The sequence below is a fragment of the Lolium rigidum genome, chromosome 7 (assembly GCF_022539505.1).
Source record: "Lolium rigidum isolate FL_2022 chromosome 7, APGP_CSIRO_Lrig_0.1, whole genome shotgun sequence".
NCBI classification, from domain to species: Eukaryota; Viridiplantae; Streptophyta; class Magnoliopsida; order Poales; family Poaceae; genus Lolium; species Lolium rigidum.
This window is the reverse complement of record NC_061514.1, coordinates 30,953,629-30,980,177: the sequence shown is the minus strand read 5'-3', so window position 1 is coordinate 30,980,177 and position 26,549 is coordinate 30,953,629. Positions and strand designations below refer to the sequence as shown.

Below are 26,549 nucleotides of genomic sequence, written 5' to 3'. Positions count from 1 at the left end.
ATACTAGATAGGTATACGAACTTCAATTGGATGAAGTGAGTATCGCGGAGTTGGAATCTTCACCGGATGAAATAGTCAAAAAGTTTTTGATTTCATCGAAGACGATGAAGAGGCTTGCATTTGCAAGAAATTAAGTGGGAGCGCTAAGACACATTTATAATACTTTATGTAGGTGACATATAGTTGGTTATAAATGATGTAATTATATACTTGATTAAAAAGGTTTCATTGAGAATTAAACTTCAATGAAAGGATATGGACTGAAACAAATTTAGTGTCAAGATCTATGAAGATAGATTGAAACACATAAATAAGTTTAAGTCAAAGTACATATGATGGATATTGAAGTAGTTCAATATAGAAATATTAAGAAAATGTTCTTGTCATGTGAAGGTTTAACAAGACTTGAGTGTATCCGACACTCAATGAGTAAAAACACATGAGTGATTATAGATCACGAATAATATGTACACAATCAGATATCATGTGCTATAAAGTGTTATGAGCATATACCAGAATGATTCATATGATGATCATTAGACGACAGTAAGAATATCCTTGAGTACTTTAGAAGAACTAAGGATATATATATATATTTTTGTATGAAGAAATGACAAACAAATCGCTGTAAGATGTTACACCGATATTGGTTTTGTCACATATAAAATATAATTTCAATCTCAAATTAGACTAAGTGTTGTTTAAAAGGTAGCACAATGAGCTAGAAGTTGTCTATGCTAGATTTAGAAGAGTTCTAAATATTATGACGGATTCTACAAAAGAAGGCAGAGTATGTCATTATTTTGACAATGACAAAGGATGTTAAGTCAAGAGATTCTTTGAGAACTTGGTGTAGTTCCGACAGAGTCAGAACTTTGAAGCTATATTGTGTGTGACAATATTAGTGACATATTTCAGACAGCGGAATTAAGGTTCCACCAGAAGATCAAACATATTTAAATGCCAACTCATTTGGAAATGAGTGATGCGTTGAGACGCAAATGAATTACAAAATACATACGTTTCTGAGCGTGTCAGATCCGATGACTAAAAACCTCTCCCGTGAGCAATACATGATAAAGCACCATAAGACCAAGGTGTTATATCTTTACAAATGTAAACTAGATTATTGACTCTAGTGCAAGTGGGAGACTGAAGGAGATATGCCCTAGAGGCAATAATAAAGTGGTTATTATTTGTATCTTTATGTTTATGATAAATGTTTATATATCATGCTAGAATTGTATTAACCGAAACATTAGTACATGTGTGATATGTAGACAAACAAGAAGTCCCTAGTATGCCTCTTAAACTAGCTTGTTGATTAATGGATGATTAGTTTCATAATCATGAACATTGGATGTTATTAATAACAAGGTTATATCATTATATGAATGATGTAATGGACACACCCAATTAAGCGTAGCATAAGATCTCGTCATTAAGTTATTTGCTATAAGCTTTCGATACATAGTTACCTAGTCCTTATGACCATGAGATCATGTAAATCACTTATACCGGAAAGGTACTTTGATTACATCAAACGCCACTCGCGTAAATGGGTGGTTATAAAGGTGGGATTAAGTATCCGGAAAGTATGAGTTGAGGCATATGGATCAACAGTGGGATTTGTCCATCCCGATGACGGATAGATATACTCGGGCCCTCTCGGTGGAATGTCGTCTAATGTCTTGCAAGCATATGAATAAGTTCATAAGAGACCACATACCACGGTACGAGTAAAGAGTACTTGTCAGGAGACGAGGTTGAACAAGGTATAGAGTGATACCGAAGATCAAACCTCGGACAAGTAAAATATCGCGAGACAAAGGGAATTGGTAATATATGTGAATGGTTCATTCGATCACTAAAGTCATCGTTGAATATGTGGGAGCCATTATGGATCTCCGGATCCCGCTATTGGTTATTGGTCGGAGTGAGTACTCAACCATGTCCGCATAGTTCTCGAACCGTAGGGTGACACACTTAAAGTTGGATGTTGAAATGGTAGTACTTGAATTATGGAATGGAGTTCGAATATTTGTTCGAAGTCCCGGATGAGATCCCGGACATCACGAGGAGTTCCGGAATGGTCCGGAGAATAAGATTCATATATAGGATGTCATTTTATGTGAAATAAAATGTCGCGGAAGGTTCTATGGAAGGTTCTAGAAGGTTCTAGAAAAGTCCGGAAGAAACCACCAAGGAAGGTGGAGTCCACAAGGGACTCCACCTCCATGGCCGGCCAGCCCTAGATGGGGTGGAGTCCCAAGTGGACTCCACCATAGGGGGCCGGCCACCCCCACATGGGAGGTGGGAATCCCACCTTTGGGTGGGAGTCCTAGTTGGGCTAGGTTTGCCCCCTCCTATGGAAGGTTTTGGTTTCGGGTCTTATTCGAAGACTTGGACACCAACACTTGGGATCCACCTATATAATGAGGGGCCAAGGGAGGGGGCCGGCCACCCCAAGACCATAAGCTGGCCGCCCCCTTGAGTGGCCGGCCACCTCCCAAACCCTAGCTTTGCTCCTCCACTCCATATTGCCCGCATAGCTTAGCGAAGCTCCGCCGGACTTCTACACCGCCACCGACACCACGCCGTCGTGCTGTCGGATTCAAGAGGAGCTACTACTTCCGCTGCCCGCCGGAACGGGGAGGTGGACGTCGTCTTCATCAACAACCGAACGTGTGACCGAGTACGGAGGTGCTGCCCGTTCGTGGCGCCGGAACCGATCGTGATCAAGATCTTCTACGCGCTTTTGCAAGCGGCAAGTGAACGTCTACCGCAGCAACAAGAGCCTCATCTTGTAGGCTTTGGAATCTCTTCAAGGGTGAGACTCGATACCCCCTCGTTGCTACCGTCTTCTAGATTGCATCTTGGCTTGGATTGCGTGTTCGCGGTAGGAAAATTTTTGTTTTCTATGCAACGTTATCCTACAATATGTAGTGAGAAATGGCGGGAAAAATGGGAGCGGGAAGACAGGAGGCGGGAAGAAAGTGGCGGGAAGAAAGTGGCGGGAAGAAAGAGGCGGGAAGACAGGGAAGAAATGGCAGGAAGAAGAGGAATCCAGAGCTGGTCATCTAATCTTTAGTCCCGGCTGGTGGGTGCAACCGGGACTAAAGGTGGTTTTCTATCATCTAATAAAACTGTCGGTGGGTTAAGGACGTCTGGGTAAGCTTTAGTCCCGACTGGTGGGTGCAACCGGGACTAAAGGTGGTTTTTGTGTCATCTATGAAAACTGTCGGTGGGATAAGGATGTTTGGGTAAGCTTTAGTCCCGGCTGGAGGGTGCAACCGCGACTAAAGTCTGTCGGCGGGATAAGAACGCGTGGGTGGACGCACCGCTCGATGAGGTAAAGCATGTAGTGCACGACGCCCTGTCGGAGGAACAAGACAAAGCATCAGCGGCGCCGTGCCTATAAAAGGAGCATCGATACGCCTTGGCAAGCAGACCAACAAGCCAACCTAGCAGGTAGGGAGAGTTTCATCCCCATGGATGAAGTAGATGGTTGGAAAATTTTCCTGCAAGCCCGTGAAAGACTTCATCTCCTCTAACAGTGTTGTGTAAAGGGTTGGAAAATCTCCCATGGCGCAACTTCTCGAAGATGTCGTCGGTGCACACGCCCTACGACATCTTCGGAAGTTGCTCATCGGGAAAATTTTCCTGCAAGCCCGTGAAAGACTTCATCTCCTCTAACAGTGTTGGGTAAAGGGTTGGAAATTCTCCCGTGGCGCAACTTCTCGAAGATGTCATCGGTGCACACGCCCTACGCGACATCTTCGGAAGACAGAGGCGGCCGGGAAGAAGCTGGTGGGAAGAGGGAGGAAAGAAGCGGCGGGAAGACAGGCGGGGAGAACTTATGGGAAGACAGAGGTGGCCGGTAAGAACTGGTGGGAAGCTGGTTTTCTGATTTTTTGATATATTATTTGTATTTTTAACATTTTGAATTGAATTAGTTTTACTTTTCTTAATTTTTTGATATACTATTTGTATTTTTAACATTTTGAATTGAATTAGTTTTATTTTTCTGATTTTTTTGATATATTATTTGTATTTTTAACATTTTGAATTGAATTATTTTTACTTTTCTTAATTTTTTGATATACTATTTGTATTTTTAACATTTTGAATTGAATTAGTTTTATTTTTCTGATTTTTTTGATATATTATTTGTATTTTTAACATTTTGAATTGAATTAGTTTTACTTTTCTTAATTTTTTGATATACTATTTGTATTTTTAACATTTTGAATTGAATTAGTTTTATTTTTCTGATTTTTTCGATATATTATTTGTATTTTTAACATTTTGAATTGAATTAGTTTTATTTTTCTGAATTTTTTGATATATTATTTGTATTTTATGATTTTGAAATGAATTAGTTTTATTTTTCTGAATTTATTGATATATTATATGTATTTTTTACATTTTGAATTGAATTAGTTTTATTTTTCTGAATTTTTTGATATATTATTTGTATTTTATGATTTTGAAATGAATTAGTTTTATTTTTCTGAATTTATTGATATATTATAAGTATTTTTAACATTTTGAAAAAGAAAAGTAATTTGAAAAACACCTTTAGTCGCGGTTGGCCTCGCCAACCGCGACTAAAGAGTCCATGTGCAGCGGGAACGAAAAACCCGGCGAAAAAAGCCTTTAGTCGCGGTTGGTCAACCGCGACTAAAGGTACCCTTTTAGTCGCGGTTGGCGACCCCAACCGCGACTAAAGGGGGGGTCCTATATATACTGGCGGGCGCGAACGGCCGCGCCAGTTCTCCTTCTTCCTTCGATTCTCCGCCGATCTCTACACGACCTCTCCGTCGCCGTCGCCGTACCGCCGCACTCGAGCTCTCCGTCGCCGTCGTCGCCGTCGCCGTACCGCCCCGTACGTCGCCCCGTCGTCGCCGCCGCCCACCGTAACGCTCGCGCGCGCCGGCCCGGCCCTCTGCCCCGCGTCCCCGCGCGCCGGCGCGCCCATCGACATCATCGCCGGCGCCGCCGCTCGCAGTGAGAGAGAGGAGAGAGGCGGCCGCTGTGGCCGCGCGCGCGGTGAGAGAGAGAGGCCGCCGTGTGGCCGTGGCCGTGAGAGAAAGAGAGAGGCCGCCGTGTGGTGGCCGCGCCCCGGCCGTTTTTTTCTTCTTTTTTTTTGTTTTTTTCTTGTTAATTTTAAAATAAAAAATAACTAAAATTTGATTTAAAAGTTTGTGTAAAAAAAGAACTAAAATTTGACTTAAAAAAACTAAAAATTGACTTAAAATTTTTGTCTCAAAAAAGAACTACAATTTGACTTTAAAAAAACTAAAAATTGACTTAAAATTTTTGTCTCAAAAAAGAACTACAATTTGACTTAAAAAAGATTGTGTAAAAAAAGAACTAAAATTTGACTTAAAAAAATTAAAAATTGACTTAAAATTTTTGTCTCAAAAAAGAACTACGTACAATTTGACGGCGCCGGCGCCACCGCGCGCGCGCCACACACACAGGGGGAGAGGGAGGCCGGCGGCCGACCGGGGGGGGGGGGGGGGGTGGCACACACATTTTTTTGTCAAATAAATGAACTAAATTTTCGAATTAACAAAACTAACTTAACAAAAGTTTGTCAAAATAACTTAACAAAAGTTTGTCACTTTTTTTGGGATCGAGAGGGGGCGGCGAGGGTTATGTGTCCTCGGCACCGCCACCGCCCTTTCGCCACCGCCACCGGTCTCTCGGTCACGCGGTCACTGCGTCCCCCCTCTCGCCTCCCTCGTCGCCCTCTCTCTTTGTATGTAGAAGAGATGTGATAATGCATATACACAATTAATTTGTTTTTGCTACATGTTTTTAGGACTGACATATGGCGGACGATAGAGCTGACCCGATTATGGACAACTATGATCCGGACGTTGAACACCATATGTTCGGCATCATAAACGACGATATTCTTTATGTGCCGACCGAACAAGAAGAAGATGATATCTCTTCTTATCTGAACCTTGACGGTCAAGATGAAGGCCGTCAGCAAGATGATGCCGAACAAACGTCGATAAACGACGATCTTCAATTGGAAGTAGCAACCACCTCCGGCGCCGAGGTATATATATACATTGAGCCTCTGGTGATACAAACTAACTGATTTGAATAAATATGTGTGTACTAACGCGCGCGACTCTCTTTCTTATTTTAGCCCTCGGCCGGATCGTCGAAACAATCGAGTACGTCGTCAAAGCGTGGCGCAACCAAGACGATGAAACAAGGAGAAACATGTACCATCGATGTTGTCCACAGTGCAACCGGCAGGCCGCTGGAGCCCCACAAGAACGCCACCAAGTTTATCAACCAATGCGGAGCCGTTGTTAGAGACAACGTCTCGATCACCGTCCAGGAGTGGAATGAGCCAAAGAAGGCACGAATTGGTTTCACGTTTGTCGATAAGAGAACAAAAAAAGATTGCTTCAAAAATCTTATGGAACATTTCGTTCTACCTCCGGAATATAACAAATTCGATGAGGAGGGTAACAAGATTGAGGAAAACAAGGAGAGGAGGAGGCTAGTCAAACAGTTCGTTCTTCATAAGATGGCCGACGCATTCCGGAAATTCAAGCAAAATCTAGCCCGTGACTATGTCAACGAGAACAAGACTCCGGATTTCAAAGGACAATATGAGAAACTGAAACATGATTGGCCAGAATTTGTGAAGCAAAAGAAATCGGAGCAGTTCATTCAAATATCGAAAAAATAAGGAAAATGCGGCTAAGAAGGAGTACAATCATATTATGGGGCCAGGAGGGTATCGCCTTTGGGAGCCTAGGTGGGAGAAGATGGAGAACGAGCTGAGGGCGCGAGGAATCCGTCCAGGTACGAAGGGATGGGACCCAAGGGCCAAAAGCTGGTGGTACGGGCATGGGGGAACACTACACCCGGAGACAGGGGAGTGTGTTTACCGGGGCAAAATAATTAAACCCACCCAAGCCCTTATTAACGCAATGAGGGATGCTCAAGAGGGGAAGATCAAGTTCAACAGAGAGAACGACGCGTTGACAAAAGCCCTCGGGAATCCTGAACACGGAGGACGTGTATGAGGCATGGGGCACATTCCGTGGAAAATAGGGTTCTCCCAGAACGATGACCCGTACGGTTGCAGAAGCCGTAAGAGAAAGATGGATCGGGATGCAGATGTTGTGGCGCGGTTGGCATCGGAAATGGATGAGATGAAGACAACCGTGAGTGTACTAGTACAAGAAAGAGATGCAGCTCGGGCGCAGCATGAAGATCATCCGGTGGATCTCGGAAGCCGGCGGCGGAGAAGCAGCGTGGCTTCCACGGAGGCCCCGCCGGCTAGTGCACATGCACCGACGATCGAGATTACTGCACCGGAGCCTCCGGCGATCGAAATTAATGCACCGGAGCCTCCTCGCTACCCCGTGGACGATGTAAAGGAGATGAAAGAATGTCATCTGTATTATCCAATTGGGAACATGTCCATGAAGGTAGCCATCGGCAATGCTTTACCATGTGAACCTGGAGCACTCCACCACAACAAGCCCATTCAAGATGGCTATGCTCGTGTCACGGTGGAGGACATAGTCCCAGGGTTTGAGGACCTGGAGATTGACATTGCTACACCTGAAGGGGAGAGAAGACTTGGAGATGTCAAACGCCATTTCATTCTATGGCAAAAGAAGTTTATCAAGTTTCCAGGCGAGGCGCCAAGGCAAACAAGTCCACCCCCCTACGGTGGTGGTGGCGGTGGCGGCGGCGGTGGTGGTGGTGGTGGTGCTTCACCTACACCTCCTTCACGTGAGCCGACGCCGCCCCACAATTCACCTCCGGCGGGTAAGCAGCCGCCGCCCCCAGTCCGCCCCGGGCGGGTAATCAGACGCCGCCCCCCAATCCACCTCCGGCGAAGAAGCAGAAGCAGTCCTGGACTATCAACTCGGACCCTTATGTACCTAAGACCACAAAGGTACCGGAGCCATCACTGAAGCCTCTCCCCACAAGGCCTTGGGAATGTAGTGCCGAGGAAGTCAACGCGGCCGCGACTGCTGATTATGAGAAATGGAAGGCGGACTGCAAGAAGAAAAGAGAGCCCGAGCCCAAGCCAGTATTTTCTGATGAGCAAAAGAAGTGGGCTAAGTCATTTTTGAGCACACCGTCCCAAGCCGCGAAGAATCTGCCTGACGACTATGCACGTGAACTTCGTAGGCAGGCACTCATGTTGAAGGAGAAGAAAGAGCGGGCGGAGAAGCAGGAGAAGAAAGCCTTGGAGGAGGCCGAGAAAGAATTAGCAAGTACAAAAAGTGGGAAACGAGTTGCCCAGCTCGGGGAACAAAGTAAACAATCGATTGCCCCGCTCATAGTGAAAGCCGCCGGTCCGGATGCCCCGATATCATAGCAGCTGCGGCAGCTAGGGGATTGAGCGTAACGAGTGCCGAGAGAACAAGCGGCCAACTTAGGTATCACTCTTCGTGCGGTGTTAGGCCTTGATGAGGCGCCAATGAAGGACGTAGTATTTACATATGTGCCGAATGGGCCTCTCGTCGAGCCTGCGCGATGAAGAGGATCTACCTCGACAAATGACGAGTTACTGCTAAATTGGTACAAGGGTTACATAAAACTTAAAAACGCCAAAGATTATATTTATGCGGAAGTTAGACATGAGCATCACTTCAAACATTACTATATAACAATTCATCGGAGTGAATTGTTCCAGCTGTTCAATCTGCGCGAGCTCGACAAATCTATCATCAGTTGCTACGTTCTGTAAGTGATTTATTAATTTCTACCCCATCTCGTTAATTGCCTGCACTATATATATATATATATATATATATAGGGTCGCACTATTCCGAAACCGGTGCTCAGAATAATATTCTGAGCACCACCTGACCCTATAAGTGACGCGATCCGCGGGAAAAGGAATTAGCCGGCCTTTCCCCACCTGCCCGACCAACTCGCCCCCAACCTCCCTCCTCCCGATTCCTCCGACGGTCCTCGTGCGATGCCCACCGCCCGGTGTGCTCCCTCCCCCGACGAGCCCCCGCGCTCCAGCCTCCAGTTGCTCACCAGCGGCCCGGATCCACTGCCAGCCGAGCCACCGCCGTCGCCGCTCACCATCGCGCCGCCTCCCCTGGTAACTGCAGTTGCGGCGTCCTCTGAAAACCGCCGCGACCGCCTACCCTTGCAACCGAGCCGCCACCTCCCCTACCGCGGTCGCTCGACCTTCGCGGCGCCGCCACCGGCCTCCGCAAGCGCGACAGCCCGGCCTCCCCCAGCTTGGCTTGCCGGCCTCTTCCAGCGCCGCCGCCATGGTCGCCTGCGCGTCGCCGGAGCGAGTCCCACCGACGACCAGATCCTCCACGAATCCGTGCGCCGGCGCGAATCCCCTAGGCTCCGGTGTCTCCCTTCCCCTGCGACCCGCTCGGTCTCCTGCCATATTCCCCGTCCCGGATTCAGGCGCCGCCGCCCGATGAGACTACCCCGCAGTCGCCAGCACTCGCCGCCGATCATCACAATGCCGCCTCTTCTGCAATTGCTGCAGCCGGATGAATGGACGGAAAGTACAGGTCGCGGAGACGGGCAGTACAAGCCTCCAGTTCCACTTCATTTTGTACCTAGCGCATACAGTAGATGGTACATGGTAGTTGCAAATCTGTTGCAATTAACATTTGGTCTTCTCTCTTCTTTGTACGCTTGAAATTTTACATGCCATGGTGGTTTCTTCAGTAAAAATCAACGCAATCAAATCGTCCATGGTACTGCCGCAGCTCGTTGCTATATCTGCATTTTCTGTTGCTTGCCTTGGCAGTACAGATAACTTCAGAAGAAAAGTGCACGCACTGTCGCTTGGAAAGTACACATTCACAGCTTGCCAAGTTTTGGAGTGCTGCTACACGTACGATAAAGATCATCCGATGTTTGGACGATGCAAAACAGGCACCGCAGGTTGCTTCCCTGGAAAGAATCCTGGCTGCCCATCGCTCAGTCGTACCAGAGTCGGACGAATTTTATCGTGTGTGCAGCTATTCCGTTTTGCTTGGTAGGATATGTACTGTAGCTTCTACCTAATATACTTATTTTTCTATAGCTCATGCAGCGTGGAGGAACCGGCTATTGCTGCTAGTTTATTCTTTGATTCGAACGACAACAATACACGCATTCACACTAGGAAGTACAATCGGCACAGATATCATTGTCTTGTTTTTTCTTAGACCTAAACTTATGCTAGTCATTCACTTGTACTTCCGATAAGCATCATTATGTACTTTTCTTGTGATAAAATGCATTAGCTGTTTGATAGAAGATAGACATATGCAGCATGGACGTGAATTTTTGGAAGAAAAATTAGTTCTAGCACTAGACAGATAAGGGCATGTTCAATGCGCGACGCTTACCTAGACGCTTGAGCCAAAATTAACCGATCGATTAATCCCGGCGTCCGCGAAAGAGCCCAAAGCTCCAACGCTTGTCCCTGATATGATGCGCCTATTTCCCTAACTAACATGATCCGCTTTTTATGGCGCAAGGCAAAATCTTAGGGAGCGCCAGGCGCAACATTTTGCGTCGCCGTCCGTAGATAAGCGTCCAGCGCCCAGGATCGTTCTTAACAACTTCCGCTCGGCCGGGAGACAAATCCTAGCGCCCCTAACTAAGCGTCTGCGTTGTACATGCTCTAATTGTCGCACATACGTTCACCGACGGTGTTGGTCTTCGGCCAGTCGGCCGGGTGCTCAAGGCACCGGAGCCACACGTAGGCCATAGTTATTCCTTCTCGTCGTCCGACACGACCGACTTTCCGGCGCTGCATATGTCCAGAGGAACGCCACCAAACTCGACCACAACTACTTCTAGGATCCTTGTTGACGCAGACTTCCCTCAAGCGTACACTATTGTACTGCTCAAATTCAGCGGGAGCAGTTAATTTTGTTCTTATTGTTGGAATGTAGCAGTAACACAGTGTAATTCTCAAAAAGATTACTCAAAAATATTACTGCCCAAATTTATATTTTCATACTGCTCAAATTCGGCAACAGGTCAAGTCGCAGAGGTGCAGGTCTTCTAGTTTCCGAAGTACAAGTAAAAATAGGAAGGAAAGTTCACGGGAAAAGAAAAGAAAAAGAATATTTTGCTAGGCAGCATGCATGTTCATTCTTAGTGGTTACCAGCTGTAGGCAGCATAAATGTCACGGGAAAACAGAAGAAAAAGAATTCCAACAAACATGTATTGTTGAATTTGTTTGTGTGTGTAAGTATGTGTTGAATCTAGCGCGTGCTGCTATTTAAAGAATGTTTTAATTTGGAAAAAGATATTCTAAGATGTTGTATAGCAAAGATTTTCTCATACCCCCTCCGTTCCGATTTAATCAAAAAGATTTTCTCATACTCCCTCGGTTCCGATTTAATCAACGCGGCATGCATCTACATGCATGATGCCCAACGTTAATTAAATTAGAATGGAGGTGGTAGATATTTGTTGATGTCAACAATGAGCAGCGCATATGTCGATTAGCAGGAAGTACAATCATTGCGCCAAGAAAGTTTAGCCATGATTTTCGATTTCCTAATAATCAAACATAAAAAATTATGGTAGAATACTACACGTTAAATATAAGTCGACTATCACGAAAGTAGTAAAAAAAATGTCGAGCCAACAACTACCATAAATTTAAAATCTTCTATAAAAAACTAAATTATTCAATTAAAAAATGTTGGGGAGTACAAACCATTTTTTTCATTTTTGACTTTGCAACACTAGAAAAAAAGATAAAAATTAAATACGCAAGAAGTTCAAAATACTTGACGACAAGAAGCACAACCATTCGGCACGAGCAGTACACCCACTTAATATAGGAAGTACAAGAAACCCGACAAAGTCCAAATGTAGAAAAAACAAAATAGTCCCAGCATCTGCGAGGAAGTACGAGTAGTGATTCCGAGAAGTACAGGCGGAGACAACAGGAAGTACAAGGGTTAATTACATGAATTAAAAGTGTTCAAAACTCCCACATAAGTTCACATAGCAAAAATCAATAAAAATCTCGTCACCCGTAAAGAAGTTATATACTTGACAACGAGAAGTACAACCATTCGACACGAACAATACAACCACTTAATATAAGAAGTACAAGAAACCCGACAAAGTCCAAATGTAGAAAAAACAAAATAATCCCGTCATCTGTGAGGAAGTACGAGAAGCGATTCCGAGAAGTACAGGCGGAAACAACAGGAAGTTCAAGCGGTAATTACATGAATTAAAAGTGTTCAAAGAAAATAATCCCACATAAGTTCACATAGCAAAAAAACAATAATAATCCCATCACCCATAAAGAAGTTCATATACTTGATAATGAGAAGTAAAACCATTCGACACGAGCAATATACCAACTTAATATAGGAAGTACAAGAAACCCGACAAAGTCCAAATGTAGAAAAAATAAAATAATCCCGGCATCTGCGAGGAAGTACGAGCGATGATTCCGAGAAGTACGAGCGGAGACAACGGGAAGTACAATCGGTAATTACATGAATTAAAAGTGTTAAAAAAATACTCCCACATAAGTTCACATAGCAAAAAACAATAATAATCCCATCACCGTAAAGAAGTTCATACACTTGACATTGAGAAGTACAACCATTCGACACGAGAAATACACCCACTTAATATAGGAAGTACAAGAAACACGACAAAGTCCAAATGTAGAAAAAAAAATCCCGTCATCTGCAAGGAAGTACGAGCAGTGATTCCGAGAAGTACATGCGGAGACAACAGGAAGTACAAGCGGTAATTACATGAAGAAATACCCCCACATAAGTTCACATAGCAACATTGTGAAATTCAAATATTAAAATTCAGGAAGTGCAGAATCTCTTAAATAGAATATAGGGACAATCTAAACTTATCATTTCGAAGCACACATGCTAGTTTTTTTTTGTAAAACACACTAGTATCAAAATATTCCCAGGAAGTACAACCACGAAGGCCAAGAAGTACAAGGACATGTCACGGGAAGTACAGAAGAGCGTGGTTGTGCTGAGCATTTTGTGTGGTCGTCGATCTCAAACGGACACCGTATGAGAAACTTATAGTCATTTTACTGAACACTTTCGTGAAACAGCGCCGAGAAGTACAACCGCACTTCCCTAGAAGTGCAAGTTCGTGTCGAGGGAAGTTCAATGCTCTGGTTTTACGGGACGGAAATCTATTGTGCAAATCTCATCGATTTGATCACCAACCACTTCGAGTAATTGTCACCAAAAGCTTTATATGGTAGAGTATATGTCTAATTTCATTACCTACAATATTTTACATTAAATAGATGGATCTAGTCCATCAAATTCAAACCGTTATCCCACAAAATATACCGGAAACATGATTTCAAAACTTCTAAAATTACTTTCAACTCGTTTGGAGTTGGCAAAAATGGTAGATATGAAAAAGATGCGACATTTTGAGACCTTTCCAACCGTATATCATTTGCATTGTTTAAATATACCGCATGGAAATCGCGGGGAAAATCATTCGGTGCCCGTCACACAAAAAAGGCGGACAATAATTCGTGTTATTCTATTAAACTGTAAGGAATTAGAGAAAACAATTGGAATAAGAAAGTTGCGCCTAGTCCATAGCTTTCCAACGCCATATCATTTGCATCATTCCGATATACGGTTGAAACAAATCATCCAAATTACTGTCCGCCCGTTTTTTGAGTACGTCCAAATTTCGGTATTTTCAAAATTGTTCAAAAACTGTGAGGATTTTGAAAAAACATAAAACATGAAAAAGTAGCGCAATTTCATTATCTTTCCAACGGTATATCATTTGCACAGTTTTGATAAGAGATTCAAAAACCGAATTAAAAGTTAGTTTTCTGGCCACATAGAAGCGTTTTCGTATTTTCAAAATTAAATTTAAACCGTGCAAAATCTGTGAAAAGTGTGAACATAAAAAAGTTGCGGTTTTTCATTATCTATCCAACGGTATATCATTTGCATAGTTCCGATAAATGGTTGGGAAACACGAAGTAGAATCGGTAGCTACGAAGAAAATGGGAAGTTCGAGTAAGTTCGACGAGAAAGTTGAACCTCGTTATCCGGGAAGTGCAACCTTGTGTCCGGGGAAGTACAAGTCGGTGCTCGAATATTATTCGCAAGCGGATTGCAGAATAGTGCTGGTATATATATATATATATATATATATATATATATAGTCCTAACTATCTTGTTGTGTACGCTATTATGCAGAATGAAGAAGCGGGAAATGCGAATAAGGAACATCCATGATGTTGGGTTCATTGACCCACACATCGTTAATTCATATGTGTTAGAACACCACCCCGCCGACGTGGAGGAAGACCTGTGGCGGTTTCTTAGAAAACGAGGAACTCAAAAGTGATATTCTATTTCCTTAACATTTTGGGTGAGTGTTTACGTCTTGAGCACATTCTCTTTTGTTTACTCCATGCATGGTATGTGGCTAATCGATGAGTTATGCATGATCGTGCATGTATCGTGTCCGCGAGGTTCCACTTGGATTCTGCTAGTAATTCAATTTCACACCTCCACGAGTTCTCATCCACGACTCTGCGAATATGGATCCGGCGCTTTGGGCCGACATGAGAAAAATGATGCAAAAGTAATTATTTTCATTCATTTGCGCTCTATATCGATCGGCCTATTTCGTTCATTTCCTAATATCAAGTAACTAATTAATAACTCTCTTGTTCATTTAATTTTCTTTGCCTCGTAGGGTTTGGAGACGGTTCGTAGATGAAAAGGTCGGTGAATTCAAAAAAGAGCTACAATTTAAAAGGGCGGTGCACGGGACTGGGGATATTCAGCCACCGGGGACCAATCTATGTGGATACTATGTTTGTGAGAGGATCCGGAGATACACCAATGAGCGGCGGCGATCGTGCGAGAACAACATCAAGAGGAATAACCTCCGGAAGACAATTAGTCCGAAGCTCGCTTCCGACCACTTCAAGAGGAACTAGGCTGGATGGTTCGCGAGGAAGTCATCGATCCTAGAGGAGAACACTATGTAGAGGACGTAGAACTTCATATGCACTAAATTATGTATGGAAACTTGTTCAAAATTGTATATGGTCATCCGATATTGAATATATATTGTATATTTCTCTTGAATTCTTTTTGGTTCTAATTTCAAATTTATTTGAAATTGTACATTCATATGCATGTATGTAGTACCGTAGAATATGTGAAACTCCTTCAAAATTAAAACCCAAAAGAAATAAAACAATACAAATTAAAAAGAAACCGAGGTTTAGGGGGGGGGGGCTAAAACCCTAAACCTGCGGCGGCCTTTAGTCGCGGTTGGGCGGAGAACCGCGACTAAAGGTCCTCCGCCCCGACGGACTGCTGGCGGCCACGTGGACGTGCCTTTAGTCGCGGTTCGTAAGGAACCGCGACTAAAGGGGGGGGGGCCTTTAGTCGCGCTTAATTGGTCGCGGTTGCGCAACCGCGACCAATGGCAGTTGCGAACCGCGACCGAAGCCCTTTTTTCTACCAGTGTGTGCTGTGCTAGCGGAAATGCCGCATTCAAACGGCCCCCCAATGGCCCAGTACTGTGAGCTTATCTTGCTAGCGGAATGCAAGAATTGCAACCTTATTTTCGCCCATCCAGTGTAACTGCAACATTTCTACATTTGCGCCTAAATGGTAAGCCCGCCCATTATCATTTAAAAAACTGTTAGAGCATCTCCACGGTGAGCCCAATAGCGGGCCCTACAACCATTTGGGGGTTTACACCGGCGCGTCCAATAAAGAGCCGACGCGGTTTCGAGTTCAATAGAATCGCCGACAACCCCGTACCGGCTCCTACGTGAAGGCTACGAATCAGGGTGCCAGCACCCTCGTCCATGTAGCAAAACGCATGCGGGACCCTTCTGCCAGCCACACGCGCGTGTTTCCCCCACCTCCTAGCCCTGCCCAATCCGACTCCAAACCCTTCTGGATCGACATCGCCGCCATCGTTTCCCACGTTCTCGCCTTCCACGCCGCCTGTCCAGAAGCCACCAGCCATCGAAACCGCTAGCGCCTGATCTCAACGCCTGGACGACTCGCCGACAGTAGGAGGCTGCCACCACGATCGTCTGTCCATCCCGCCCACAAGGTGTTCGGCGGATTGCCGCGATGGACAGCGAGAACAAGATGTTGGTACAAATGTTCATGGAGGAGGAGAACACTGCAGCCATCCGGTGGTAGCAGCAACGGCTGATGCTGGTGAGCCTCCTCCACCTCCGCCATCCCATTCTAGCCTTGGTCGTGCCTCGGCGCGACAGTTCAAGGGTTGGCAAGAGTAGGAACAAGGAGCGGCATCGCCAAGCCGGCGCCTTGCTTCTTGACTCCGATTGCTTTGCCGATGACGCAACTCACATGGCGAAGGATTTTCGATGTCGGATTTGAAAAAGGATCTGTTCATGAAGATTGTCTTTGGCGTCAATGAGTACGACTACTACTTCATATGCAAGCAAGATTGTACCGGTTTGTGGGGCTTCTCCTGAAACCAAAGTGCACTACTGCAATACGTTGTCTTGCATACGGAGCCCCCCCCCCCCCCCTAGGTGCAATCGATGACTACCTACGCATGGAGGAGTCGACATGCTCCAAGAATGTCTACATGTTTTGCCGATCCATCATAGCGGTGTTTGGTGAAGATTATTTGAGAGCACCGACAACAAATGATACAACTCGGATCCTGACACAAAATGCCGCCCGAGGGTTTCAAACATCGGCTGCATGCATTGGAGTTAAAATAATTGCCCTTTTGCCTGACAGGGGATCTACAAGGGGCATACCGGTGAGTGCAGTGTCATTCTTGAGGCGGTGGCAGACTATGACCTCTAAATTTGGCATGGTAGGAACCAACAATGATATCAACGTGCTGTAGCGCTCTCCGGTGTTTGCCAGGCTAGCTGAGGGATAAGCTCCTGCCGTGAACTTTGAGTTCAATGGCGATGTATACAATAATGAGTACTATCTAGCCGATGATATCTATCCAACGTATGCTACATTGGTGAAGACAATCCCTGCTCCAGGTTCGGAGATGGACACTTATTTTGTGACATGCCAGGAAGCAACTCACAAGGATGTTGAGCGGGCTTTTGGGGTGGTCCAACAATATTTCGCCATTGTCAGATACCATGCTCTCACTTGGTCGGAGCCTGAGATGTGGGAGGTGATGAACGTTTGTATGATCATGCACAACATAATCATTGAGAGCAAGCGTGACACTCGTGTGGTTGATGATCAGCCGTTTATTATCAAGGGCCTCTTGCTAAAGTTGAACATATGTATCCTAAGAGTTAGCAGCTTTCCTTCAAATGCATCAAAAAATTCAAGATGCATGTGTTTATGTTCAACTTTAGACGGATCTGGTTGCGCATTTATAGGGGAAGAGAGGAGCCGCCAATGCATGATTTAAAATTTAAATTATTATAGTATGAAACTATGAATAATACCATTTGTATTTGTGTTAAACTATGTTAAATTATTGTATGAATAAATTTATGTGTTTGAAAACTGTTTAAACTATTGTTTGAAAATATTATATAAATGGTGTAAAAAGAAAAGAAAAATTAGAGGATCCGTTCCTATAGTTGGGAGGACGTGCCATCGTCTCCCATACGCTGGTGGTAGCCCCTGGGGCTGCCGGTGGAGATACTCTTACATCCGGAATTATTGCGCAAACCACACGCCAATGAGTGAGCTGCAAAAGAAGCAAATTAAAGACAAGCGCGGAAGTGTAGTAGTTTTTGGATTAGCAGGCGCCACGCCGGAATCCGACTGCCCCGCCGGCGACATCGTAGAGCACCTCGAGTGTCCTCTGCTGCACGTTGCCAATGATCCCAGGCGAGCGGCGTGCATGGTTGGAGGCGAACGCAAGGCAGCCATCCTGAATAATCCCCGTGGGGTGGAGTTCGACGGCCACGCCTCGGTCGAAGACGAGAGCAACGCGGGGCACCCTGAGATGGCGGACACTTGTGAGGTTGAAGCATGTGTCCAGGATACCTGCTGGGGGTGCGGGTGGGTACATATTGATCATCTCGGCCCTGAACGCCGCCCGCAGCTGGCGGTAGGCCGCAGGCGGTAGCCGGGTGATGATCGTGCCGGAGTCCATGATCGCGCCCGCGGAGAAAACCGAGGGGGGCACGTCGAGGCGCCTCCCGGCCACGGTGATGGCCTGGAGCTTCACGAGGTAGAATGTGGCGGACTGGGCGGCCCTGTACAAGGGTGTGACCGCGAACCTGGAGGCGGAGACGCGCGGCACGCCGAGCGTGAAGAACCCGGTGTGGCTTGCCGTCGGCGGGAGGCAGTAGGAGAAGGCCCTTTTGCCGGCCTGCGACACGAGCGACTGCGCATCGCCGCCGAGCCCGAGTAGGCCGTCAGTTAGATCGGTGTCGGCGAAGCCCGTTATATCGTGGCTGCAGCCAAACCGGAAGTTGACTACAACGTCGGAGGGGGTGAGCCTGAGCGTGTCGGAGCTGTACGTCCCCGTAGTGTTGGAGCCATCGCCGTACTTGACAACGTAGCCGCACCTGTTGGTGTTGGAGCCAGAGCAGCCATTGGTGGTGTTGTCAGCATCGAGCCGCGCGCAGGCAGGAGAACCACAGCGGAACGGGGAGTAGGTAGACGACTTGCTGGGGTCGAACACGGCGTCCCTCTGGCGGTGGCACGGCGGCAATGAGCATGGACGGCACTGCACCCACGAGAGGTCGCTCCCGGTGTCGATGAGGACTGTCTGCCTGACCGACGGCGTGCCTAGCCCCACGGCGATCACGTACTCCAACGTCCCCAACCCCAAAGCAGTGCCTAGTGCGGTTGAGACGCCGGATGGACCCTTCCTGGAGAGCCTCCGTTGGATGGCGTCGGCACGGACTTGGTCCCGGCGGAGAATGGAAGCCGTGGAATAAGGTGTTCTCTGGCCGGAGGGGGGCGGCGAGCACGGGCCATGGCGGTGGTACAACGGCAGCCAGGTGCGGTTGGAGGCCGGAATCACTGCGAAGTTGTGGAGTTAGACGACCAGGCATGCATGCAAATGCAGTATGTACGCTAGCTTACCCCGGAGCGCGAAGCAGATGGCTTTTGCCTTAAACTTGTTAGCTGCTACTACCCGATAACCCTGACCATTTCCTTTTGCATGAGCAATTGGAGAGAAACTAGCGCTAGCGGCCTGTAGGCCGAGAAGAAGAAGTAACACCCGCAAAAACATGGTCACTTGAGTAGGTGTTTCGTGCTTAATTACAACTCACACAGGAATTTATATGTCGCTGGCCATTGGCCGGCACAGGATGTGTTACGTACCACTTGGGCAAGCTCATGATAGTATTATGCTAGCAGTTAGCACAAGAACAAGATTTCACGTCACTTTAATTATTTCCAAGTTCATATAGTATAACACACTGAAAGCACTTCAGTAGGTTTTCGTAGCACAAAATTAAAGAGAGACAAATCTGTCTACCTAAATGTAGCTAATTACGCATACTAATCTCCAGAAAATATCTTGTTAGTCGGAGAAAATCTTGAAAATCTGAGCTGTTGATTTAGTGGGACCAAAAAAAAAAAAATCGCATCTCAAAGAAATCGTCACGTCAAAAAGAAGTCAGTACTGAAAGCATACAACATGCTGAACGGAAACCCGCAAACATATCCTTATAGTCACCGTCTTCTATTTTATTATTTTTATTTCCTCCTTTTGTTATGGGATACTTTGGTCACATATGACAGAAGGACCACTACGCCGTGGATCACGTTGTCTTTGTTGCTTTGATGGCTGGCACAGATTTTTTTTTGCCCCACAAATAAACTTGGGGCTTACAAAAAATGTATGGGGCAGCTTTTCCATCACCTTTGGATCAATACCAATCTTCCTACTTTTTCAAATTAGATGTCTCGCATGCTTCTTTGCATATATGTCCTTGTTTGCCTGCATGATCATTTCAACAGGTATACTATAACCGGCAGCCACATATGTCTCGGGCATGTAGGAACTAGTGCGACCGACACTTGTGACACCGTGGCCACTCAGTATGACAAATGAATAAACATCCGAGCGTGTTGTCTAAAATGCTAAGAAGGGCTGTTATTCTTGTGTGTTGTGAAATCTGGAAGGAGGGAAATACTAGGTTCTACAACTTCTCTTCTGGGCCATCTCCAATTCTGGTCTGCTGTGACACTGAATTTACAGTTTTCACATCTCTACTCTTTTACTGTTAATGAATCAGTCTCTCTCCATCAAGCAAAGTCCTTAGAGGACCTGTCAGATTTGTTTCATCTGCCTCTTTCAAATGAAGCTTTTGCTCAGTTCCAAGCCCTTCAAGATGTTATTCTGAATATACAGGACAGTGCTGAACCAGACTCTTGTGAGGTTTTTGGAAATAATACAAGTTTCAAGGTATCCAAAGCATATAAGCATCTTATTGGACAACATCTTGTTTGCCCAATTATCAAAAAGCTTTGGAAAACTTGCTGTCAATCTAAGCACAAGGTCTTCTTTTGGTTGCTTTTGCAAGACAGGCTTAATACCAGGCATCTACTCCAAAGAAAGGGTTTCTTTCTGCCAGATTATTCTTGTGCTATGTGTGGGTCCTTGCAGCTCGAATCAAGAACTCATTTGTTCTTTCTGTGTCCGTTTGCTCTCCTGTGTTGGCAGTACATTTGCCCGGGGTGGTCCATTCCTCTGACTTCAGGGCAACTTTCTTATCATGAAGAAATCATCAACTCGCTCTTAGCAGCTATTGGGCAGCCTTTCTCTTTGGACATCGTTATTCTTGGATGTTGGGCTATTTGGAGAGTTCGAAATGATTTCCTTTTCAAAGAGATCACCCCTAATTTATACAGATGCAAGAAATTGTTCAAGGAGGAGTTGGCTCTTCTAGTGTTCAAGGCGAAGAGGAAATCTTATGCAGGGCTTGCAGATTGGGTGAAGTTGTTTATATAAGCTGATTTTGGATTTTGGTTTTAGTTAGCTCTTTTTTTGTTTTCTGGTGGTGCTTTTCTCCAGCACCCCCCTTTTCTTGTTCTTTGTATCTTTGTTCTTTTATTATAAAATAAATAAAAAAATACACAGTGGGGAAATCCACTGTTTCACCTCAAAAAATGATAGCAAACATCAATGGTGAAGGAAGAGACCTTGGAATGCTTCCGGGGAAAAGCACTAAGCCCAACTTATGCGCAAAATATCATTTTGTCTTTGGCCACACTGTTTACCCTTTTAATCATTGAAAAGGCGGAGCCCTTACCCAGTTTAGGAGACAATAAGCTTAAGCGTCTCTAAATTAAGTTATTGCGATAATCCAGCAAATTGGACCGGGTCCAGGGTGCACTAAGTTATTAAGATTTAACAACGAAACTGATTTGTTCCGCAAAAAAAAACTGATCTCAGTGATTCAAGATATGATATGCATATAGAAATAGGCACTAGCTTATGGTGTTGGTTTCATCTCACCAATATTGTCCTCATTATTGGAATAACGTTTATTGCCGAGTACCAGTAATACTCCGGTTCATTATAATAACTTATTCGTTATAAGACATTCGTTTGGGATGGCGCATCACGAAAGTACCTGTAACAGTTTTTGTCGTAGAAGATCATCCTTCCATGGCGGCTAGGAAGGCAGCAATAGGTTACGCATCATGGCTGCGTCCATCCTGATGAATAATGTTTTTGAAGTTATGTCACGGAAGAAGAGAACTGTTGCTCGATGCCATGCTAGAGAAAGGATTTGTCTTGATTTCAAAAAGAAGTGGTGCTTTATAATGCCATGCTCAGGGAACGCAACATTAATCATTATGCCATTTATTCTTAACGATGTTTATAGTAAGTCCCACACTAAAATGGTCAGACAATTCCTAAAAAGAAAAAGAATGGTCACACATGTCCCGCTGACGACCTCGCCCCGGATCTGGGAAGCACACGTCCGTTGGGAACCCTAAGAGGAAGGTGTGATGCGTACAGCAGCAAGTTTTCCATCAGTAAGAAACCAAGGTTATCGAACCAGTAGGAGATGAAGGCCACATGAAGGTGGTTGGTGAAGGAGTGTAGTGCGGCGCAACACCAGGGATTCCGGCGCCAACGTGGAACCTGCACAACACAATCAAGATACTTTGCCCCAACTTAACAGTGAGGTTGTCAATCTCACCGGCTTGCTGTAAACAAATAATTAAACGTATGGTGTGGAGAATGATGTTTGCTTGCAAAGAACAACAGAGAACAATGATTGCAGTAGATTGTATTTCAGATGTAAAAGAATGGACCGGGGTCCACAGTTCACTAGTGGTGTCTCTCCAATAAGATAAATAGCATGTTGGGTGAACAAATTACAGTTGGGCAATTGACAAATAGAGAGGACATAACAATGCACATACATATCATGATGACTACTATGAGATTTACTTAGGGCATTACGACAAAGAACATAGACCGCTATCCGGCATGCATCTATGCCTAAAAAGTCCACCTTCGGGTTAGCATCCGCACCCCTTCCAGTATTAAGTTGCAAACAACGAGACAATTGCATTAAGTACTGTGCGTAATGTAAACAATACAAATATCCTTAGACAAAGCATTGATGTTTTATCCCTAGTGGCAACAACACATCCACAACCTTAGGGGTTGCTGTCACTCCACCAGATTCAGTGGAGACATGAACCCACTATCGAGCATAAATACCCCCTCTTGGAGTCACAAGTATCAACTTGGCCAGGGCCTCTACTAGCAACGGAGAGCATGCAAGATCATAAACAACACATATATGATAGATCAATAATTAACTTGACATAGTATTCCATATTCATCGGATCCCAACAAACACAACATGTTGCATTACAAATAGATGATCTTGATCATGATAGGCAGCTCATAAGATCTAAACATGATAGCACAAGAGGAGAAGACAACCATCTAGCTACTGCTATGGATCCATAGTCCAGGGATGAACTACTCACGCGTTAGTCCGGAGGCGGGGATGGTGATGTAGAGCCCTCCGGTGATGATTCCCCTCTCCGGCAGGGTGCCGGAGGTGATTTTCAGAACCCCCCGAGATGGGGTTGACGGCGGCGGCGTCTCAGTAACTTTTCTCGTACCGTGGCTCTCGGTACTAGGGTTTTCGCGACGGAAGGATTATATAGGCGAAGGGGCAGAGTCGGGGGACGCCCGAGGGGCCCACCCCATATGGCGGCGTGGCCAGGGGTGGGGCCGCGCCCCCCTATGGTGTGGCCGCCTCGTGGCCCCTCTTCGTCTCCTCTTCGGTGTTCTGGAAGACTCCGTGGAAAATAAGACAGTGGGCTTTTGTTTCGTCCAATTCCGAGAATATTTCCTGTGTAGGATTTCTGAAACCAAAAACAGCGGAAAACGAGAGCCGGCGCTTCGGCATCTTGTTAATAGGTTAGTACCGGAAAATGCATAAAAATGATATAAAGTGTATATAAAACATGTGAGTATTGTCATAAAACTAACATGGAACATAAGAAATGATAGATACGTTTGAGACGTATCAATGAACAACAACAATTAATAAGAAGACAAAATAACAAGCATACAAATCCATTTGAACAAGATAAAACGGGATGTGTAGAAACCACAACAAGCATACAACACAGCAAGGCAAGATCCAACGCGGCTTCAAAGTCCGCACAAGATCCGGTGCGGCATCGAGAGCTGCGTGGGATCCACTATGGCAAGATCATGTGCGGCTTTGAGGGCCGCTCCGACACATCAAGGAAAGATCCATGGCATGGAGTTCGACTGATAATTAACAGGGGAGACGAGTGCTAAGAACTTTGCATATAGAATGTATGTGCGGAGAGGTTGGGATAATTTGTGGTAGCGTGGAAAGTGGGGCTAGGGTTTCCTCCCAGTTATATAGAGAGTGTGCTGGGGAGTGGGTTCATTTTTTGGGCCCTTTTTAGAAAGAGCAATGGGCTGGACCGCACTAGCTGAAAGGGACCATAATGGGTAGTCGGCCACTGATGGCCTGAATTGCACCTCTAAACAAACCCCAAAGTGATATTGGATCAATGCGGCTTTGGTGCACATGGCTTCCATAGGATAGTATGTTCACCTGAAGTTAAAAGCTTGCAAATTATAAATTTCCATGTAACGTGAAACATTATTAGTTTGAACACAACTTCCATTATTAGTCCGGATACAACTATCAACGTGAAACACACAACAATATTACATATGTCTCAGACCTAGAGACTCAAAGTGGTGGGATGATGAGCGCAAAAAGCAATATATTTTACAACACCTAAATGCCTAAGTAGTATTAGGTTTTGTATTTTACCATGGAGGCTCGCACCTATTCTAATTGTTTCATGTAACATTGGAAATAAAGAATAGGATTTGTAAGTAATGCAAAAGGGACCAAATATGGGCAAAATAATGATGATTTGAAGCAATAAAGACCTTCCAACAACGAACCAAATAGATCCAAGGAAAAAATTGCGAATAGAAGTTTCCAGACGCTTTAACGACCAGTGGTACGGTCAAGCCCGCCCATACCACCCTTCTTTAGCACCGCCTTGTCAAATATAATCACTCCATGAAGACAGATCTCAGATCCACCAGAAAGCCATGAAACCATACCTCTAGGTGGATCCAGAGGGGGAACTCGCAAGAAGGGATCCATCATCACCGTTGCTTGTATCAGGCCAAGGCATCGATCTTCATCATCATCATCATCATTGGGAATCTTGTTGTAATCCTTAACCTTGAGTGGGATTTGTATTTGTATCCATTCGATCTTCCATTCTCCATTTGTAGATTCATGGTGATATTATTTTCCTCCATGCGTGAGTAGATCCATTTTTCTTGGGAGATGGAGAAACCCTAGCCAAATCATGAAATTAAATAATTTTTTTGATTGTCTAATAGTTATGAAGTGTATTAGTTTTTATAAACATGTCGTGTGTTGTCGACCACATAATATTATCCTAAGGGATGGTGGTAAGAATCAATGTTGCATATCTTTGGCGGTATGTGGGTGTACAGGTGACAACAATCTGATGAATTCTCAATCGTGTGTATACAAGGATAACAAGTACCAGCACCTATGGTCGTGATCATGGGCAGAACCTTAATTACCGGACCCACACGGCATACGAAGCGATATGGTAGTGGCTATGAGGGATGTGAAACATTGCCATATGAGGAACCTTTCGACACACATACATATATAAAAGACAAAATTGATATTCCTAATCACCATACCTAGTCTAGCGGTGGAACTGCAATTCTCCGAGAACGCTTTACCCTTATTGAGTTCATTTACCTTACTATCATACACACAATCTCGTTTACTTTATTCGTTTCTTTACTTTATTCGCAAACTCTCAAAAACAACCATTATTAGTTTGCATTTGATTTAGAGACAACTTGTAGGTACATCTAAGTGAAGGTAATGATATGCAATAATACATTTAATAATCAAGATCCATGGTGATTCGATAATCTTACTTTTGAAAACTAGCTACACACGATCAGTGACCTTGTAGACATCAGACTGTTTTCTGCCGTTGTTGCCATGGAGCTTAACTTTTTTTTGTTTTGTTTTTGTTTTAAGTTATTTTTTCACTATTAGTACTTACTGATTTGCAGGTTCGAAGCACACATCATGGCAGTGTTTGGGAATCAACCGAAATCTAAAATTCTAAAGGACTTCAATTTAATGCCGCTCTATCGAGCCTATATCCGAAGCCGCAAACTGATGAATATGAGGCTAACCCCTATCTACTACAAATACCACATACTAGAAAAATATTTTCAAGAGAAGATGATTCGGTATACCCATATGCACACCTTGACTACTTTAATGATATATGTGAAACGTTTAAGCCGAAAGACTTTTCTTATGATGATGTGAAATTGACATAATTCAGTCAAACACTTTCAAGTAAGGCACTAGCATGGTATACGGCTGTATCTATTGAATTTAAAGACACACACGGAAGAATTTATCACAAACTTTCTTGTCTAATTATTATCATATGAGTAAAACTACTGGAGCAATACAAACTATTGCTTACTTCAAAAATAACCAGCTGAATGCCTTTTAAGATGCTATGTTAGATATAAAGAATTGATTAGTAAATGCCTCCATCATGGTTTACCTAATTGGTATGTTGTATATGTTTTCTACGGAGGACTAAGTGAAGAAATAAAATGAAATAAAAGTGCCCTTTGGAGGATATTTTCTAGACTTTACTATTAAAGAGGCATGAAAATTATTAGACACAATGCGTCAAACTATGGAAGCTTGGACATATGATCTTGGAGATGAAGGATGAATTAAAATTGAACATGACTACGTTCAAGATTTTTTAGCAACATGAAAAATATATGAACTTGTTGAGAAATATCATGTAGATACAAATATTGTCTTGCATGTCATACAAGTTGTTGCAGAACAAATTAAGGCACACAAGAAAGGATGGTTTGTGTATGGTAAGCCCGCTGAGAAAGGACCCCCCAGTGAAAGGTAGAAATGCTTATTGACACTCACAAGGGCTCACAGAAGGAGAGACCTCCTTACGAGGAGCTAGCCCTT

General features: G+C 44.5%; 1 protein-coding gene across 1 annotated transcript; it reads right to left on the bottom strand.

Moving 5' to 3' along the window:
• Positions 1 to 17,761: 17,761 nt before the first annotated feature.
• Positions 17,762 to 19,213, bottom strand: LOC124671109 (aspartyl protease family protein At5g10770-like). Its single transcript, XM_047207537.1, has 2 exons — positions 19,063 to 19,213; positions 17,762 to 18,999 (listed from the first exon to the last, which is right to left on the bottom strand). The coding sequence occupies exons 1-2, from the start codon at positions 19,211 to 19,213 to the stop codon at positions 17,762 to 17,764; spliced, it is 1,389 nt and encodes a 462-aa protein (XP_047063493.1).
• Positions 19,214 to 26,549: the final 7,336 nt, after the last annotated feature.

What these genes read in the sequence shown, in the direction of transcription:
- LOC124671109 (XM_047207537.1), bottom strand. Translation starts at nt 19,213, where the DNA reads ATGTTTTTGCGGGTGTTACTTCTTCTTCTCGGCCTACAGGCCGCTAGC. An exon ending in CATCTGCTTCGCGCTCCGGG is followed by an intron (nt 19,000 to 19,062) that starts GTAAGCTAGCGT and finishes ACAACTTCGCAG; the next exon opens with TGATTCCGGCCTCCAACCGC.